The 17157-nt window shown below is 56.5% G+C and overlaps 1 protein-coding gene across 4 annotated transcripts; it reads right to left on the reverse strand.

Annotated features, from left to right (window-relative positions):
- Positions 1–1276: 1276 nt before the first annotated feature.
- On the reverse strand, positions 1277–17099 carry DYRK1B (dual specificity tyrosine phosphorylation regulated kinase 1B). 4 transcript variants are annotated; one of them, XM_058529317.1, is made up of 12 exons: positions 16213–16450; positions 14772–14935; positions 13635–13754; positions 13349–13537; positions 12829–12976; positions 11672–11958; positions 10827–10973; positions 10607–10747; positions 10242–10277; positions 9962–10157; positions 9466–9572; positions 1277–9370 (listed from the first exon to the last, which is right to left on the reverse strand). In XM_058529317.1, the coding sequence occupies exons 1-12, from the start codon at positions 16289–16291 to the stop codon at positions 8999–9001; spliced, it is 1986 nt and encodes a 661-aa protein (XP_058385300.1). In that variant the 5' UTR covers positions 16292–16450; the 3' UTR covers positions 1277–8998. The 4 variants fall into 4 exon arrangements, with proteins under 4 accessions (XP_058385300.1, XP_058385302.1, XP_058385301.1 ...); XM_058529319.1 differs by lacking the exon at positions 16213–16450 and adding an exon at positions 16979–17099 and having other exon boundaries at positions 9962–10277; XM_058529318.1 differs by lacking the exon at positions 10242–10277.
- Positions 17100–17157: the final 58 nt, after the last annotated feature.

A 17157-nucleotide genomic window follows, 5' to 3' on the forward strand; every position in this document is an offset into this window, starting at 1 on the left:
GCTGATAGGTGGGGCTGGGGATGGGCGTGGGGAGGGAGGCATCAAAGATGAAGCCCGGGGCTCTCTCGGCAGCCTGGGGTGCGGAGGGGCCACCCCTGAGACAAGGACCGAGAGCAGGAGCAGTTGGCAATTTGGGACACAGTGAGCGTTAGGGGCCCAGGGCACCCAGGGCTGAGGGCAGGAGGGGGGGCTACATGAGGCCTCAGGACCCCCAGGTCTGGGGCCCAGGGAAGAGGTCGGGGCCGAGGGCAGAGAGTGGGCGCCATCAGCAGAGTCAGAAAACAGATCACAAAAGAAGGGAAAGTGGCCCAGGGGGGAGGAGAGAAGAGCCCCGCATTTAAGGGACCCGTGAACACAGGAGCTTCTTGCAAAGAAGACATAGGAGAAAACTCAGTGAGCAGCATCTTCACAGAAACCGAGGGGACAGTGTCCTCACAGAAGGCGGGAACGGCCAGCACTGCCAACGTGTGCCAAGATGGCCAATGAGACGAGCACTAAAAAGCGCCCGCAGAGCCAGGCTTCTCACGGGCAGAGAAGGAAGTCATAAAGCAAGCAAGGGGGGAGGTGAGAATGCACCTCGGGCTGGGTTAGGGTCAGAGCTGTCAGTATGAACTCAGTGTTTCTCTTTATGCACAGACCTGTATCCATCCACACACAGACACAGAATACAGACCCGCACAGACACGGGGGGTTTGTACCAGACATTTCCCAGCTCTGCCAACCGAGAGGAACTAGAAACAGTGACCGCCCAGAAGCAATGACCACACTCAGAGCCCAGACCTTGGTGTCTAATACCATCTCCAACCAAAGGAACCAGGACTCCCTGGAGAAATGGCCCATTCTAGGGCTGGGGCAGGGAAGATGCAAGATAAGCCTGGAGCATCTTACAGTGCCAGGAAGTAAGGAGGTGCTCGAGGAGGAAAAAAAAAAAAATAAAGGAACAAAGAACACAGGAGCCAACCTGAAAGAGCCCTTATGCCCAAACGTGAACAATTTGAGTGAGAAAATTAATTACGATAGTATTGGGTTATACTCACAGAATAAAATAAATATGCTTGAGTCCATACTGATATAAATTAATGATTGCACAAATAAAATAAATGGGGTAGAAGGGACAAATCTTCCTACAGACGAATTCCAAATAATAAGTGTAGAAGAAATGAGGGAAATAGAAAATCATCACTAGAACACCACAGTAATAATCGCCACAGGCAAGAGCCACTGACCAACGCTAAAATGAGTGGGTGGGACTCTGAGGAGAAACAGGACCTTTGCACAGCCTCCACGTATCTTCCCGTGTTTATTAATCACTGTGGTGGTTTTCACATACGCAGACAAATTCTTTGATATTTTTCCCTCCAGGAACTGGAGCTTAATTCTCCTCCGAGTGTGGCCTGGATTTCGCAACACAGTAAGGAGAGGGAAACACAGCAACATTACAGTCGGGGAGCCTGGCAGACACCACCTTAATGAAGAGCCAGGTCACCGTCACCCGAGTGGTATTCCTCCCCACACCTATAAGCCCAGTCTACCCAGGAGAAAAACCTTAGACCAACCAGACTGAGGGACGTTCTACAAAATACCTGACTAGTACTCCAGACTGTCAAGGTCATGAAAAACAAGGAAAGACTGAGAAACTGTCACAGGCTGGAGGAGACCAAGGAGACATGGCGAATAAATGCAACATGGCATCCTGGACTGGACCCTGGAACAGAAAAAGAACATGAGTGGAAAAACGGGTGGAATACAAATGAAGTTTGGAATTTAATTCACAGAATACTAATCAGTGTTAATAGTCTTGACGAACGTACTATAATTATGTAAGATGTAAACATTAGGGGAAGCCGGGTGTAGGGTATACGGGAAGTCTCTGTACTATCTTTGCAACTTTTCTGTGAATCTAAAATTATTAAATAAAAAAATTGTTTTTAAGTATCTACTGACTCGGCTACAAGTAGGGACGTGTGCAGCCCCTAAGTCCCTGCATCTGACTCTTCAGATCTCACCTCAAGCGTTCTCTACTCCAGGAAGTCCTTCCTGATACCTTAAACTATGTCAGGTGCTCCCTCCGGGCTCCCACGGCTCCCTGCCTTCCCCTTCCCGCCCTGACCCATCTGGTGAGGCTCTCCCCACCGGATGTGTGTTCTGAGGGCAGTGTGGAGGCTGTCTCGGTCACTACTGTGTCTCTCCAAGTGAGGAGTGATGAGTGTCTCCCTGACCACTCTGGGAGAACCTAGAGCAGACAGAAGCTGTGCTGGGCCCCCGTCACTCCTCCCAACCTGACCCTAACCCTCTGAGCCCAGAGCCTGCCAGAGCCCACCTTCCTGGTCTCCCCTGCCCCATTCACCCAACGCAGGACGCATCTGAGGCTACACACACAGTCTGTCCCACCCACCTACCAAAATAGGGTCAAATCACTACCCCCCACGCCTGCCCCCAGTACAACTGTCAGCAATACTTTATAACCGTGACTATTTGAAAGCTCACAGTAGGAATCCTCCAGCTATGGCAGGTTGAGCAGGGTTGGACGCTGGGCCCCAGCGACCCGATTCCTGTCTGGGGAATTTGGAATGGGGACAGAGGGGCTGTGGGGCACTGCACTGGAAGGCTGCACAGAGTCGGGGCAAGACTCCACCCAGGGCCAGCCCAGTGCCTGCAAACAGAGGAAGCAGTAGATGCAGAGAGATAGAGAGCACAGGGCCCAGGGAAGGAGGAACGCAGAGTCTCCGCCCCACGTTCTGACCCTCTCCTGTTCTCACGAGGCTCTCGTCTACTTCTGTCCGTCATCACCCACAATCAATCCACCGTGGGCTCTGCCCTCACAAGGTATCCGGGTGACTGCTCACTCCTGCCCCTGCCCTGGTCCAGGCCACCGCCATCGCTCACCTAGATTCCTGCAGCCATGCCTCACAGGACTGCTCTCACTCCCAGACCTCATTTCCACCTACACTCCCTCCCTCGGTAATCTCACCCTGGGCCTAACACCACAAAGATGCCAGTGACCCCCGAATCTACGTCTCCAGCCCAGATCGCGCCCCTGAACGCTAGACTCATACACCTCGCTGCTCACTCGGAGGGTCCCCTGGGACGCCTGACACATCCACGGCCTCTCTCTGTCTTCCCACGGTTACCGGCCTCCCTCCTGCCTCCGCTCAGGCGAGAAGCCTTAGAGTTGCTGACTCCTTCTCACCCCACGCCTTTACCCCAAATCCTGTCCACTCTTCCTTCAAATTATATCCAGAATCCAAGCACATCTCCCCACCTCCACTGCGACCACGCTGGCCAGGCCACCACCGTCCCTCGGCTGGACTAGTGCAGTGGCCTCACTAGAGTCCCGCTCCCATCCTGGTGCCCACGTGGCAGCCAGAGAAATCCCATTAAGATGTTAGACCACACTGCTCTTGAGTTCAAAATACTTCCATTGCTTGCAAAATGACTGAGAATCAAATTCAAGTCCTCACCGCGGCCCATCAAGCCCTGCCTGCCCTAGCCCTCGGCTCCTTCCCTCCCAACTGGTTCCCTCTGCTCCAGTTCACACCTTTCCACTCCTCCAACACACCAAGCATGCCTCAGGGCCTTTGAACTTGCTGTTTTTTCCTACTCGGAATGTCCTTTTTCCCAAAATATACACACAGCTGGCTTCCTCCCTTTTTGTCAGGTCCTTCTCCATCAACATTTCCTCAAGGATATCCTATTTAAACCCCTCCACCTAAAACAGCAGCTCTGTCTCTCGCCATCCCTCCTACCCTCAACCTGCATAGCTCTGATCGCCAATATTTATTTTTTTATCATCCACCTTCGCCACTAGAATGTAAGTTCCACTAGGACAGGGCTTCTGAGGGTCTTGTTTACTATTATAACACCAGCACCTAAAACAGTGCTTGGCCTGGAGTAAGTATTCAGTATCTAATGAATCAACAAATAAGTGAATAAAACCCTGAATCAGGTAGGATGTTGGTTCCGGGTAACAGAAAGCCCGATTCTACTTGGCTTACACGCTAAAGAAAGACTTACTGGATTCCCTAACGACAAAGGCCAGAAGTCAGCCCACTTCAGGTGAGGCCTGAGCCAGCACTTCTCCATCATTACCAAGGACCTGATGTCTCTGCCTCTCCACTAGGCCTTCCAAGAAAACGGCTTCCTCCTTGCAGCCCTAACATCGCTGTCCACACGACCTGGATGTATGCTTCATGGTAATTATCCTCCATGCTAATTATCATTCATAGTAATTATCCTCCCTGCCATATATTAGTGTTTGCTGTCTCTCAGACCCTGTCTCCTCATGATAACCCTGTGAGATGAATATTATAGTCTCCATTCTACAGTGAAGAAATTGAGCCTCGGAGAGGTGAAGTCACTTATCTAAAACATACCACTTGTAGGTGGGTTAATAATGCTTTTATTCATCCTGCTACCACTTCTGTAACAATTATGGACATTGTACTGCTGATGAACATGACGCTGATAATAGCAGCTATCACATATTCAGCACTGACTATGGGCTAGGTTATCTAGCTAGTACCTCATTAACTTCTCTGCACCCTTGTTTCCTCATCTGAAATGGCAATAATAGCATTACCACATAGGATGACTGCGAGAATTAAGTGAGCTAATACATAAAATGGTAAGATCTCAAAAACTATTAGCTTGTTTCAGTTAGCTATTGCTGGGTAACAAATTATCCCAAAACACGGTGGCTTAAAACAGCAACCATTTATTTGCTCACTATTCTGTAATTTGGGAAAGGCTCAGAGGGTGAGGTGACTCAGGACAGCTCGGCTCTCCTCCACATGATGTCAGCTGGGAACTGGGCCGGAATACCCAAGATGGCATCACTCGTGTCTGGCACCTCAGCTACAACAGTGGGACAGCTGGGGGCTGGCTGGGCCGCTCTCTTTCCACATCTCTCTCCAGCTAGGTAGCTGGACTTGTTTACACGGCAGCCCAGGGCTCCAAGAGAGTGAAAGCAGAAGCTGCCAGGCCTCTAGGGCCCAGGCCCCCCAGCCCCCTAGCCGGCACAGCATCTCTCCCAATGCATTCCATTGGTTAAAACAAATCACAGGCCAGCCCAGACGAAAGGCGAGGAAGGGAAGCCACCTACTGATGGGAGAAACAGCAAAGGATGTGTCGCCTTCTTTAGCAGCAGCTATTTTAGTCTCATGATAATGGCCTTGTCACTGGTCTCTACTTCAATCCTTAATCTGCTATAGTCAATTCCCCACACAACGGCCAGAGGGGTCTTTCAACATACATAACTGAAAATGCCTCCTGCTGCTGCTCACAACTTCCCACAACTTCCCGCTCCACATGGGTAAGCACTCAGACTCCTTCAGGATCTACGTGGTGCGGCCTCTTGCTCCCCCCAGCCTCTAGGTTCCAACCTCCCCCCCCCACACACCCTCTTACCTCTTAATGGAGTTAAAGCCTCCTCCTTCATACCTCAAACCTCACTTCCCGGGGTCCAGATTGGACTCCCTGTCAAGTGCTCTTCCAGTGCTCTCCCTCTCTCTTTGTAATTTCATGTTTGGATGATGAGCGATGATGTGAACCCCCAACCCTGAGACTGAGAGCTCTTTGGGGACAGGGAAACTATTTTGTTCTCTGTTGTGTTCCCAGTTCTGAGCACAAAGCAGAGGCGACAGGAAACACTTGTTGAATGTCTGAGACCTCAGAAAACTTGAAGGCAGCCCCTTCAAGTTCTGTGGAAAGGGGATCAATAGAGTCCCTAGGATGCTGGGATCAGGATCTGTGCTCTGAGATCATCCATCCATCCATCCATCCATCCATCCAATAAATAGTTATTGAGCCTTCTAGGTGTTGGAGATAAAGCAGGAAGTAGACAAAAGCCCAGGAAGTAGACAAAAGCCCCTGCCCTCATGAAGTCTATGGTCTGCTGGGGGCGGGGGAAGACAGACAATAAGATAAATAAATTATATAGCATGTTAAGTAGTGATATGATTAATGCTAAGAAAAAAGTTAAAGGGAAGCTAACATATGAATGTTAGTGGTACAATTCTAGAAAGATGCTCAGGGAAGATCTCAAAGTGAAGGTGACATCTGAGAGAAGACCTGAAGACGTGAAAGTGAGCCTTAACTATCTGGGAGAAGAGTGTTTCAGGTAAAGAGAACAGCAAGTGCAAAGGCCCTGAGGCCAGTGTGGCTGGAGCAGAGTGAACAAGAAGAGAGGAGTAGATGATGTCAGAGAGATAAGAGGGACAGATCATGCAAGGCCTTGCAGGCCATGGAGAAGACTCTGGCATTTACTCTCTGGGAGATGGAGCCACAGGAGGGTACTGAGCAGGGCAGAGATGTGACCTGATGCAGGTCACAGCGTCCCTCTGACTGCATGTGATGAAAGGACTGTGCGGAACAGGGAGATCATCAAGGAGGCTGCCATAATGGTCTAGGCCTGAGAAGAGGATGGACAGGACCAGGGTGGCAGGAATGAGGTGGGAGGAAATGGATGAAGGTATTTGCTAGTGGACCAGATACAGAAATAAGACAAAGGGAAGTCAAGGACAACCCCAAAGCTTGTGGTCTGAGCAACTACAATGATGGAAGTGGCATTTACTAAGAAGAATATGGGAGAAACAAGTTTTGGGGAAAAGACTAGGAGTTCAGTTTGGCCAAAATTACTCTCAAGACATCTCTGGATATCCAAGACCAGATATCACATAGGCAGTCAGCCAGCAGGTCAGGAGAGAGATTCTGGGCTGGAAACAGAAATTGAGGATATACATTTCCATGCTTATCCCAAATTTCTTACAAAACCTACATGATGTGGCTCCTGCTGATGTCTTGAGGACATCTTGCACCTTGCTAAGTCAATGGTTCACACACACACACAAATCTTGAGCCCTCCACTTCCTAGCTGTGTGATCTTGGGCAAGTTACTTAACTTTCTCTACTCGCAGTATCCTGAGTTGCAAAAGGATGATCATAATAGTACCTGCCTCCTAGGACTGTTCATTCAAAAATATTCTTAAATTAAGCATCTACAATATGCCAGGCACTGTTCTACGTGCTGGAAATATTCCTCCCCGCCCCCCTCCGCCTCCTCGTCTCACACAGCCTGTCAGCTCAGCCTTCTGGGCGTCTTTCCCACCCACACTCTTCCTCCTCTCCCAACTAAGACCTCTGCCCTGGTCCATCACCGACATCTCTTACCCAGCATCCTGCCACAGCCGCCACCCCGCGCTTCCAGACCTAGTCTGTTTCCAGTCAATCTATTCCCAGACGGCAGCCCACTGGGCCAGGCCCCTTCCCTCTAGAAATCCTCCCATGGCTCTTCATCACCATCAGGACAAAGTCCAAGCCCCCTAAATGGCCAACAAAACCTCCCACGCTCTAATTCATACAGAACTTGCAATAAGATCTTCACCAACACTAGATCACCTGAAGTCCACATTCACCCACCAGGCTGTCTCGCATCGCTGCCTTCGCGCAGGCCATGCCGCCGCACCACCGCCACCCCACACAACCCTCGGTCTCCAGGTCTCCGCTCAGACAGCTCCCCTCCGGGAGTCTCCCTACCCGGGCCCCGTCCCGGTTCCCTCCGCGTCCCACGACGCCTCCGTTAGCGCACATGTGCAGGTCTGTAACAGGGCCCTTGCCTGTGTCTCCTCTCGACTGGCGACTCCCGCGAGCCGGGCCAGAGCGGCTAGCGATGCCTCGCTTAACGCGGCCGCTTCAGGCCTCAGCGCCTACCTTCTGCCCCGTACCTACGAACGCCTAACCCTCACGATCCCCCGACAGCGCCCGGCGACCCACCTCCCCACGCCCCAAGGAACCCGACACTTGAGCAGTCTAGCCAAAACCACCCAATCACGGCCTTCTCCTCCTCTACAGACGGCCTCGAGCATCCGGGCCCCGGGCAGCCTCTGACTGCTGATTGGCTGAGAACCCGCCCCTAACACGTGACCGAAAAGAATTCTGGTCTTTGTAGTTCGCCAACGAAGAGAGAGAAACCGGACTGAGGCGCAGAACTCCATTTCCCAAGAAGCGCTGCGCCCCAGTGTTAGGAGGCGGTACCCTTTGAATCAGGCGGCTCTTGATTGGCCGGTTGAGAGACAGAAGTTTCCAAATGCCATGGAAACAGGCCCACTTACCTGGAACCTCGGGATTATCTTTTTGCCTAAGCATCTCAAAACGCTTTGCTCCGTAAGGGTTCCAAAGGGTGAGACCAGACGTGTGGGGGGTAAAGTCTGTAATGGCCCACCTGCCACTCCCCAGATGGCACCAGTAAGGCCTGCGACATGCAATCAGCACCTTCTGGATGTCTGCCTGGCCTACTGGTCCACTCGTGGGCAGACTCTGTGCAGGCCCTGGCTTACTACGGCAGAACCCGATGTTTCCCAGAGACAGGCCAGAGCTGGGCCTTTACCCTTTCAGGGCCTCAGTTTACCCTGGAAAAGGCAAATGTGGACTAGGGTCCTACCCAGGATCTCTGTCTAGGACTCCATAGCCCCCAGACCTCCTGCAGCCCCATGTCTGCACCAACAGCCATAACTTCCCCAGGGATGCATCCCATACAACAAAGCTCTTCCAGCACCCCCTCCCCAAACACTGTTCCTCACCATGCCTCTGAGGGCCAGGTGAGGGGAGCCGAGGCCCTGCAAACGCTCAGGCGGGCATGTGAGAAAGCTCTTTACTGGGGGGTACAGCAAGGAGGAGCAAGGCCATCTCCCCCTACTTGTCCCCACCCCCTCCTAGGGCCCTGGGGTGAGGAGGCTCTCCTCCCCACTGGACCACCACTGTCTTTGGTACAATAAATAGAAAACAAGGGGGGAAGGGGGCCAAGGGTCCAGTCCTTAGTGGGGAGGGTAGGCCTAAACCCCTCTCCTTGACCCCCTGCCCCAGGCCCCAATCAGTGCAGGCCTCACCCACCCCAGCTGGGTAGCAGCAATTCCAGTCAAGGGGAGAGATGAGGATGGGAGCCCAGGGCCCCCAGATGGGGGGGGGGTATGGCTTCAGGAGGGGCCCCAGGGAGGGGGCAGGGTCATGAGCTGGCTGCTGTGCTCTGGGGTACACCACGGAGGCCCAAGCGAGGCCCCAGAGTGGCAGGGTCATCAGGGGGTGGGAGGGGTGGACGACCTCCTGTCATCCGAGTCCGGAGGGCTGAGGCAGCCGGGTGCTGGGGGGCAGGCGCTGGGTGAGGCGGGGAGCAGTCCGGAGGGCCGCCCCCCAGGCTCACATCCATCAGCTCCGGGGGTGGTGGTGAGGTTGGTGACGGGGGACGGCCAAGGCATTGGGGTTGGGGGGGTAACTGGGCCCCGGCCCCTGGCAGTGACGAGACGGAGGCAGGGGCCTGATGTGTCTTGTGGGGCACATCACCTCCTGCCCAGGGGCGCAGCGGCTGGGAGGGTGGGACCTAAAGGAGCAAAGGAACAGTGGGTGATGGAGACCCAGGTCCTGAAGCCCCAGATGCCCCACCACCCACCTCCAAAGTCCCCAAGGCCCCAGTACCTGGGGGCTGTTCATCTCACAGTCAGTGATGGGGGGCCCAGGGACCCCACAATATCGGTTACTGTAGCGGTAGGTCCGGTTGTCACTGGAGGAGCCGCTGGAGCCTCCTGAAGTGCCAGGGGAGGAGAGAAGAGGCCTTAGGTGAGGAGAGACGGTGGCTGGGTTTTCGGGTAGCTGAGTCTGGTCCATGGCCCAGGCCCAGATTTGGGCTCTGTAACTAGTGCTCACTTGAAGGATTGGGCTCAATTTTGTGATTAGGGGTCAGAGTTCAGTTCTGGGTGTCAAGAGTCAGAACCAGTTTTAGGGGTCTGAGCCCAAGCTCAGTTTCAGAGACCAGGTCAGGGCCAATCCAAGCTGTCCTGCCCCACACATTTTGGAGTTCAGATCCTGCAGTTTCAAAGCCCTAGGTGAAGGCCCAGTGGCAGGGTCCCCCAGATCAGGCCCAACCAGAGCTGCCCTCACCCCTGTTCTATGCCACCTGGCACTGGGCACCCACCAGAGCTGGAGATGGAGCTGGCGGTGCTGGAGGAGGGGCAGGTGTCGAGGGGCGCGGGCGAGGTGGAGGCACTGCTGCCTGCCGGGCCCGTGTTGGTGGCCTCATCAGCCGTGCGGCGGAAGAAGCCGTGCTGCAGAGCCCCCAGCGGGCTGATGCGGGCGGCGGGCTCATACTCCAGCATGCGTAGCACCAGGTCCTGGAAGCGGAGGTAGTCGGCGGGGCTGTGGCCCGGCTCCCCCGCCCGCCGGCCCCCGGGCCCGCCCGTCTGCACGCCCAGCACCTCCTGCAGCCGCCGTGTCCCAGGGCCCTGGTAATCCTGGCAGGGAGGGGGTGGGGGGGGGCAAGAGAGTGGCCGTCAGTGGGCGGGAGGGGCAGGGAGACACACACGGGGAAACAGAGGCACAGGAGAGAAAGTGGAAAGAGAAAAGCTAAGAAGAGTTGTGGGGTGGGTAGGAGAGACGGGGTGGGCTGGGGAGGAAGGAAAGGACAGACAAGGAAGAGAGGGAGGAAGCGACAGACACAAGGGAAAGGAAGCGGGGGGAGAGGGACAGACACGGGAGAGGAAGCGGGGGAAGAGGGAGCCCCAAGTGTGAGAGAGTGAGGGGCCCCCGGGGTGGGAGGAGCGGCGTGGGGCCGGGGCCGCACCTTCCTGAGTTCCTTTGTCCTGCGTAGAGTCCAGCCACCCCCAGGCAGCCGCTCAAAGTACTTGCGAGCCTTGGGTGCCTGGTCCAACATGGGGGCTGGGGGGATGCCCAGCACCTCCACGATCCGGTTCATCTGGTCCACCTGCGAGTGGGCGGGCCGTCAGGGTTAGCAGACCGGCCAGGCCTCCACCACCCCGCATGCCCCGGCCTCGGGAGCACACCTCATTGGAGCCGCTGAAGAGGGGCTCTCCAGTGTGCATCTCCACCAGGATGCAGCCCAGGGACCACATGTCAATGGCCAGGTCGTAGGGCGTGCCCAGGAGCACCTCGGGCGACCGGTAGAAGCGGCTCTGGATGTACTGGTAGATCTGGGGGAGGAGAAAGGGCAACAGTCAGAGGTCCCAGCGTCCCCTACTGCTGCCACTGACACCCCCAAGGCTAGGACAAGCCTCCTGCCCCCAAAACCAGGGACGGGGGCTCCAAACCCTGATGTTATCAGCACTGACTTTCCAGGAGCCACCACCACCACCTTATTCATCGGCCTCAGGAGTCTCTGCTGGCCTGGTCTGACCCTGATCTCCATCCCCAGGCTTGACCCTGGGCCCCTCTTGGTCACCGGTCAGAGGCTGGCAGTCTGCAAGCCCAGGCCCTTCTCGCCCTCTCGATCCGGACCTATTTCAAGCCACTACCATCACCATCAAATGTCAGCTTACGCGAAGCTGCAACGCTGAAGCGCTCCCCGCCCTCCAGCCCCAGCTTTAAGAGCGCGGGGCAAACCAAACTCAGCAAAGTGCCACCCAAGGCTCACAGCCCACCCAGCTGCACCCTGCCGCCTCAGGCTTCACGCTTCCCTTTCCTTTTGGGCAGGATTCCCTGTGGCCCTCTCCTTTACCGCCTTCACCCACTGGGCCCACTCTCCGTAACTGCCGCCACCCCAACCCAAGCACTATCCTTCAGCATCAGCCACTTCGGGCTGCAGGACAATCCCGTCCCAGCCGTGCCCGCCCCTCGGGCCCCGCCCCAGCCCCGCCCACACCGCTAGCCACGCCCCCGGGAGGGGCCGCACCCGCTGGCCCAGCTGGCAGGAGCTGCCGAAGTCCACGATCTTGATGGCGCTGCGTTTGGGGTTGCAGAGCAGGATGTTCTCGGGCTTGAGGTCGCAGTGGATGATGCTGAGCTCGGGCGTGGCCAGGAAGAGCAACGCCGTGCAGAGCTGCTGCGCCAGCTTCCGCGTCAGGTTCAGCGAGACGCCGCGGAAGTGCGTGTTGCGCAGGAGGTCGTACAGGTTGTAGGAGAGCAGCTCGAACACCAGGCACAGGTGGTTCCGGAACATGAAGTGCCGCTTCAGGTGCACTGCGGGGAAGAGGGCAAGGAAAGGGGAATGGCCCAGGAGACGACACTGACGCTCAGAGAGCGCCGGCGGCGGCCTGCGGTGCGCAGTAATAGAGAGAGGCTGGAAGCAGGTCTGTGTCTGCTTCTGGAGCACTGGCCCCACGGTGGCGTGCTAGTCGAGATGTTTCTAGATGGTCTATAACTCGATTCCCACCAAGAAAAGGACTGATTGATATTCTTGATTAAGAAAAGTTAATTCTTTTCAAGTCTCTGTCAAACTTTCTGATTAAACCAGAGAAAGTTTCCATTCGGTGCTGACAGGGCTCTCACACCATCCTACACTTTCTCATTTAATTTTATCACATGGTTTTAGTCTCAGTTCTGTTTATTTTGTGGTTTTTGTGTTTATACTCATTTTCCATTTACTGTAAGGATGTATATTCAAAGGAACACAATCTTTAGATCCATTTGCTTTTTCTACGAGGAATCAGTGAAGGAAAGAGGGAAAAGACTGGCCCAGGCGTCAAGGGGAAAGGCTCTGGGGTCCACTGCCTGGTCCAACTCTAGCCATACTGAGCACAAACTCTGCCACCTTATGCCATGACAACACCCAAATGGCTCCCCTTCTTCATCTCCATGCCCCTTCCTCCGCGGGGCTGTGGGGTGGCTTCAACAAATTAATGTTCGTAAAGTGCTTACACCAGAGCCTGACCCTTAGTGAGCACCCACGAAACTCTGACCAGCACTACCATGTGCGTAGGGCAGACATCACGAAAGTGGCGGGAGAGTCACTGATGTCAGGGATTGCACACCAAACCCTGCCCTGAAGACTCCAGCCCCCTGTCCCGGGGGTGACCCACCCCTAAGCGGTCCCACTGCCCCAGGCCTCACCGATGTAATACTTCATCTCCGTGTCGTGTTGGTTCATCAGCTCCAGCAGCCGCAGCTCGATCTGGGCCTGGTTCAGAAAGGCCTTTTTGTTCTTGATGATTTTGATGGCCACCAGCTCCTGGGTCTGATGATCATAGGCTTTCACCACCTGCCGGGGTGGGGCATGTCACAAAGTGAGGGGAGGGGAGGGGAGGGGGGCGGGACAGAGCCAGGCGCCACTCTGCTGCCTCCAGCCAAGGAGACCCACCAGTGTCAATAATACTAATGATAATTCAAAATTGAGTGCTCACCAGCTGTCAGGCACTGGACATGAAATAATACAACCTTATGTGCGGAGTCCTGTTATCTGCACTGTTTTACAGAAAAGGAAACTAAGGCACAGGGACACCTAGTGACTGGGCTAGGGTGAGTGGCCCAGCACAGAACTTAAAGCCACTGACCCACTGGCTGTGGGCGTCAATGCCAGTGGGTGCCCGTGCCCCCTAGTCCCTGGATCAGGGTGGGGTGGGGCCTCCCGCACCTGGCCGAAGGAGCCTTTGCCAATGAGGGAGTCAATCTCATAGCGCTCCAGCCAGCGCTCGCCACTGCGCACGATGTAGTCATGGTTGTCGTCGTCATAACCGTGGTTCAGGACCTTCTTCTCCTTCTTGGTGCTCGAGTCCTGAGGTGGTGCCTGCTGGGCCCGCCGCTTCTTCTTCGCATAGTATACCTGCCCAGCAGGGGGGCCGAGATAAGGACTGGTGAGTGACCGTGCCAGCAGCCAGGACCCCGCAGCACCCAGCCCGGGCCCCCCACCCCCGGCCCACCTCATTGATGTGCTTGTAGGTCTTGATGAGGTCCACGGAGAGCTTGCGCAGCGGGGCCGAGGTCGCGTCCCGGAAGGCCAGGGGCAGCCTCCGCGGCAGCAGCCGCACATCAGGCAATACCTGGGGGGCGGGGTGGGGGTGGACACTGAGGACAGGCCTTTGCCTCCCACCTCAAGGGGGAGAACTACATGGGTGGCTGGCTCATCATTAGCACGCACATGTTTACTTGGTCACTGTCTCACAACCCCACAGAATGTCAACTCCCCAGGGGCAGGGACGTCGTCTTGTTCTTGCCGCAGCTCTAGAGCCTGGCGCGGGGCCTGGCACGCAGGGGGTGTCCATGAGAGACTCGCTGAGTGACTGAAGGGTGGACTCTTCACCCCTGACCTTTCATCCCACACCTCACTCCTTTCTGAACCTCAGTGGGAGAGATCAGATAGGAAACCTGGGCTCTGCCCCTCCCAGTCCTTTGGCCTGAGACTGGCCACTCTGGGTATCCCATCTTGAGAGGCCCCCATCTTGTGGGCCTTCCCAACCCTCACCCTCACCTCCTCTGTGCATCTTTGCCAGTTTTTTCACCCCAAGGGTCTTGGATCTGCATCCAGCCCCCTGGACCTCCCACTCCATCCCACTTCAGGCTCTACACATCAGAACCTTAACAGTCTCTGCCCTTGAAGGTCTTGACCCTGTACCCTCAAGCTCTGCTGACTCCAAGACCCCGCAGGCCTAGTCTTCCTCCACTTTCACGCTCTCCAGATCTTTCACTCTGGACTTTTTTTGCTTGGTGAACATTTATTGAGTGTCTACTAAGTGCCGGGCACTGTTCTTGGCACTTGACAGGCATTTCATTAGCTCATTTCATCCTCACAACAATCCTGTGAGGGAGGTATCGTTACTGGTCCCATTTTACAGTAAACTGAAGCATGGAGAACCGAAGTCGTTTAACCACCATGTGAGGATTTGAACCCAGGCTCTCCAAACCCTGACTCTGCCAGCAACTCCTCTATTACCTCCCACTCTCCTAGGGCCCGTCATGTCCCCAGGAGACTGTCCTGGGCAACCACATTATCTTTTGGCCCCCTTCTATTCCCATCCTCCCCCTACCCCAGGCAGGTGAGGAGCCAGCTGACCGCGTACCTGCGTGTGCTCCTGGGGCCCCGGGAAGCCAGAGAAGGGACCATGGCCCGGTGGGATGGCCATGGTGGGCTCAGAGGGCCGCAAGGGAGTGAGGCCTGGAGCGGGAGCCCGGCCGGGGGGCGCCTTCTCGCATCCTGCACCTCGGCTGCCACCGCCGCTGAGACCTGAGAGCAGGCGGGAGGCAGGGGAACAACAGAGAACAAGGGGATGTGTGGGACAGTGCCAGGCGGGAAAGAGGTGGACATCAGAGAGAAGACAGGGCACAGAGGGAGGAGAAAAAGGGTGCAAGAGAGCAACAGGTGGCAATGAAGAGAGGGGACAGAGAGAAGTGGCGGGGGGGGAGGGGCACAGCGGAGTCCCTCAACAAATGATTACCGGATAAATGAAGTAAGTGGCATAAAGAGGGGGACATGTGAAGGGAATGATTGGGAGCCACGCAGGGATATGGGTCATGACAGGAAAGGACAGAAAGATACCAACAATTAGGGGAAGGAAGAGAGGAAAAAGATAGAAACCACAGACAGTATAGGGAGTAGGGCTCACTCTTTTCTTCCCATTTCTACTCCTAGCCCTTCCCAGGGCCCCTCACACAAGATGCTGCCCTCCTGCAGTCCTCCCTGAACCTCAGGATCTCATTTCCTGTCACAGCAAGGTCCCCCCACTCCAAGATCTACCCTTCCCTGTAGGTACCCCAATCCAGAGAACTCTAGGATCCTCCCCAAACCACATGAGAGTCCTCTGGGCCCCCTCCAAACCACAGCAGAGTCCTCTGCAGGCTCCTAAAATCACAGCAGGGTCCTTAGGGATCTCCTGACCACACCAAGGTTATCTGAGAACCCTTATACATTGGAGTCCCACCCCTATGGCACTCTCATCCACCAGGGCACACCATTCCCAGGGGACCCTCCCCATATCATGCCAAGACCTCTTCCCTATATCATTTCCTCCCACATCAGGGACCACCCCTTCAAGTAGTTTCCCCATACCATATTCCAGTTCCCCAAACAGGGCTCTTCCCCACATTACTCCAAGGTCCCCCTCCCAATCAAAACCTACTCCTCCAGATGGGAGCAAAGGGGAGGCGTCTCTTCCCACGCTGGGTTTAGAGTACTCGGCCTTCTCAACCCTACACTGGACCCTACTCCCCTCCCCCTCCCCCAACATTCCTACCAGGGCCCTTTCTCCAGTCCCTCCTCTCTTCGCCAGGGTCAATCCACAACTGTGCCCATTCCTAGAAGGCCCCCATAGCCAAATTCCCCAAATATCACATAGAGGTCTCCCCTCCCAGAGTATCTGCCACTTCTCCCATGTCAATCCTCCTCCTATGCCAAGCCTTGCCACTCCACGACCCCTCCTCTCTCTCGGAGCTCCCCCACCAAAACAACCTCTTCTCCGGGGCCCTCCCACACCAGGACCATCTCTCCCAGCCCCCACCCCCTACCCGGGTCAGGGCTGGCGCGGGGCCCACGGGGGGCTGGGGCGCGGTGGGGCCCCCAGTGGGGTGGGCGAGCGGCCAGCATGGCGGCGGTGGCGGCGGTGAGGAGACGGCCGCCTGTCCCGGCCCGGCCGGCCCGGCAAGCCCCGCGGCGGGGAGGGCAAGCGGGACAGGCGGCCCGGTGGGTGACAACAGCAGCCGCCGCCGCCGCCGGGGGCGGGGAGAGGAGGGGACGAGGGTCAGCCCGGGGCACGCGGGGGAAGGAGAAAGCAGGTGGACGGGGGAGGGGCGGGTTAACCCTCGCCCCGCCGGCCCCGCCCCTGGGGACCCCGGCGTCCCGCCCCCCACCCTAGAGGCCCGCCCCGGCCCACGGAGCCCCAGCGGGCGGGGCCGGGCTGAGTTTGGCAGTCCGCACCTGCCATGGCAACAACCGTGCCATTGGTCGCTGCTGCCAAGAGCTCAGCCAATCACAGCCCAGGGCAGCTGTTGCTAGGCGACGACGAAGCGGCCGGCGGTGCCGAGCCCAAACAAAGGGCGGGAGCGGGGCCCCGCTACCCCCTCCCGGCCTCCTTGCTAAGACTGCTGCCTCGGGCTCGGCCCCTTCCAGGAATCCGACTATGAATAGCCGGGCACGGCCTGCACCTGCCCGCCACCCCCCTCCTCTCCTCCCTCGGCCTCGTGCTGAGTCTCGCAGCGACGCGGGCAGGGCGGGTCCCGTACTGCCCCCCCTCACCGCGAGCGCGTGCCGCCCCGCCCGCAGCCGCGTCGTTACCTGAGGGCGCGGGCAAGGGGACTCAAACTGCTCGGGAAGCCCGAGCCCAGACCTGCCCACGGGCTGAAGGTATCCGGCGGACGCGGCGAGCCAGGGCCCCGATTACCCAGTAATGCAACCAGCAAAATGGCGACCACAACAAACCGGCCCCCCCAGCCTCGGGCTCCGCCCCCAGCCCC

The sequence above is a fragment of the Diceros bicornis genome, chromosome 34, assembly GCF_020826845.1.
Source record: "Diceros bicornis minor isolate mBicDic1 chromosome 34, mDicBic1.mat.cur, whole genome shotgun sequence".
Taxonomy (NCBI): domain Eukaryota; kingdom Metazoa; phylum Chordata; class Mammalia; order Perissodactyla; family Rhinocerotidae; genus Diceros; species Diceros bicornis.

Coding starts and splice junctions, on each gene's coding strand:
- DYRK1B (XM_058529316.1), bottom strand. CDS start 16,291: ATGCTGGCCGCTCGCCCACCCCACTGGGGGCCCCACCGCGCCCCAGCC. Junction 13,538..13,634: donor CCTACAAGCACATCAATGAG/GTGGGCCGGGGG, acceptor CCTGCTGGGCAG/GTATACTATGCGAAGAAGAA. Junction 9,573..9,961: donor CAGCTCCATCTCCAGCTCTG/GTGGGTGCCCAG, acceptor CTGGCACTTCAG/GAGGCTCCAGCGGCTCCTCC.